We start from the raw sequence: 1,528 nt of genomic DNA, 5'->3' as shown, positions 1-1,528 counted from the left end.
ATGATGTAGCATAATAATTATTCATTCTTCAAGATTAAAAGGAATATTGAGCATCACAGATGATGTCTTTAGTATATGTGACCATAATTGACAAAAGGTACCTTATGGCGGGTAGTGAAATTTGTCTTTCTAGCCTAAGAAATCCAACTTCCTGAGCCCCATTTATCATAAAATTACTCAACAGGATGCAAAAAGTTACCATGAAACTTTTAAAAACAATGATTGTGTAACAAAGCACTCACAGGTTGATGTTTTTCATTGTAACAATCAACTTTAAAATCTGCCATAAGGGCCCTTTTGTCAATTATGGTCACATATACAAATAATAATATTTAGTGCTCTGCTTGTCCTATGTGCTTGTGCAATGTTTCTCCTTTTGATACATGGTGTACTATAGGAAAGAAAGCATAATCATGTAAATTACAATACAGAACATATATATACCTGTCAGTGATATTGGATCAGTAATAAGAACCATAATAAGATCCACCCTAACATCAACTTCCTTGTACTGTTGATATTGTCCACAAAGAACTAGTCACTTCCAGTTTGATATTAAACAGTGCTGCAACTAAAACAGTATAAAATGTAAAGCAATTCAATTGTAGTTATTCGACATACCTCTGTGTGAAGTAAACATATTGCCCACAGCTTTGTTAGCCAGTATGGACAATGTGTCCTAACTGTTGCCACCCCTTCACCACGATGAGGTCAAGCTGGTGCCGAAGGGGAAAAGATGGCCATACAGCAGTGTCAATAAACATTGTCATTAGATATCTTATACAGTGTCTCAACAGTCACATTTTATGTTATCGATTATAATGGCCAAAATGACAGTGTCTAGTTCATTATTTATGTATTTTAATTATTATGGCCAATATTACGTGTCTTATTCATGTCTTATTAAATTGTTATGGCCACTTTCACAGTGTCTCATATATCATTCATTATAAGCTATGGCCAATATGACACTGTCTCATTAATATTCATTAAAAGCTATGGCCAATACAACACTGTCTCATTAATAATTCAATTTAAGCTATGGCCATCATGACACTGTGTAATATTATTATTCACTTTAAGCTATGGCCATTATGACACTGTCTCATAATATTATTTGTTATAAGCTATGGCCATTATGACACTGTCTCATAATATTATTTGTTATAAGCTATGGCCATAAATATTATGCTGTCTCACTAATTATCACTCTTTTTGTCATCATTCTTTTTGTTGTCCTTTTTTTTATCACACGTATTTTTATCACCACTGTTATTAGTATTAGCAATTTCTTTATCTGCTATTGATGTAACCACACGATAATGGTTCATGTTAACAAGGGTTAAGTATATTGCTGGTGAATTAGGATCAGCATTACGTGTAAGTGGTGAATAACGTACCCATGCATTCCCCTCTTCATTATAGGAGTATATGTACACATTCAGTAAATCAGCCATTGTTAACATTTCGATATCTCCCGCCCACGTGTAATTCTTATCCATACCTTCCCCAGCAATATATTCTTTTA

General features: G+C 33.5%; 1 protein-coding gene and 1 long non-coding RNA gene across 2 annotated transcripts in view; both read right to left on the bottom strand.

The window, feature by feature from the left end:
- Positions 1-315: 315 nt before the first annotated feature.
- LOC109587390 (uncharacterized) lies at positions 316-726 on the bottom strand. Its single transcript, XR_002187564.1, has 3 exons — positions 622-726; positions 445-571; positions 316-391 (listed from the first exon to the last, which is right to left on the bottom strand). It is a non-coding gene; the product is annotated as an uncharacterized LOC109587390 (long non-coding RNA).
- Positions 727-1,199: 473 nt separating this feature from the next.
- LOC105314734 (uncharacterized) overlaps positions 1,200-1,528 on the bottom strand; it is a 5,021-nt gene continuing 4,692 nt past the window's right edge. The window contains exon 3 of the mRNA XM_011409084.1: positions 1,200-1,522. Coding sequence (XP_011407386.1) covers positions 1,200-1,522 — 323 coding nt within the window. The remainder of the gene's footprint in view (positions 1,523-1,528) is intronic.

This window comes from Amphimedon queenslandica, unplaced genomic scaffold (assembly GCF_000090795.2).
Source record: "Amphimedon queenslandica unplaced genomic scaffold, v1.1 AMPQUscaffold_12589, whole genome shotgun sequence".
Classification (NCBI taxonomy): domain Eukaryota; kingdom Metazoa; phylum Porifera; class Demospongiae; order Haplosclerida; family Niphatidae; genus Amphimedon; species Amphimedon queenslandica.
Note: the sequence above shows the minus strand (reverse complement) of the source record. Positions and strands in the feature narration are given on the sequence as shown.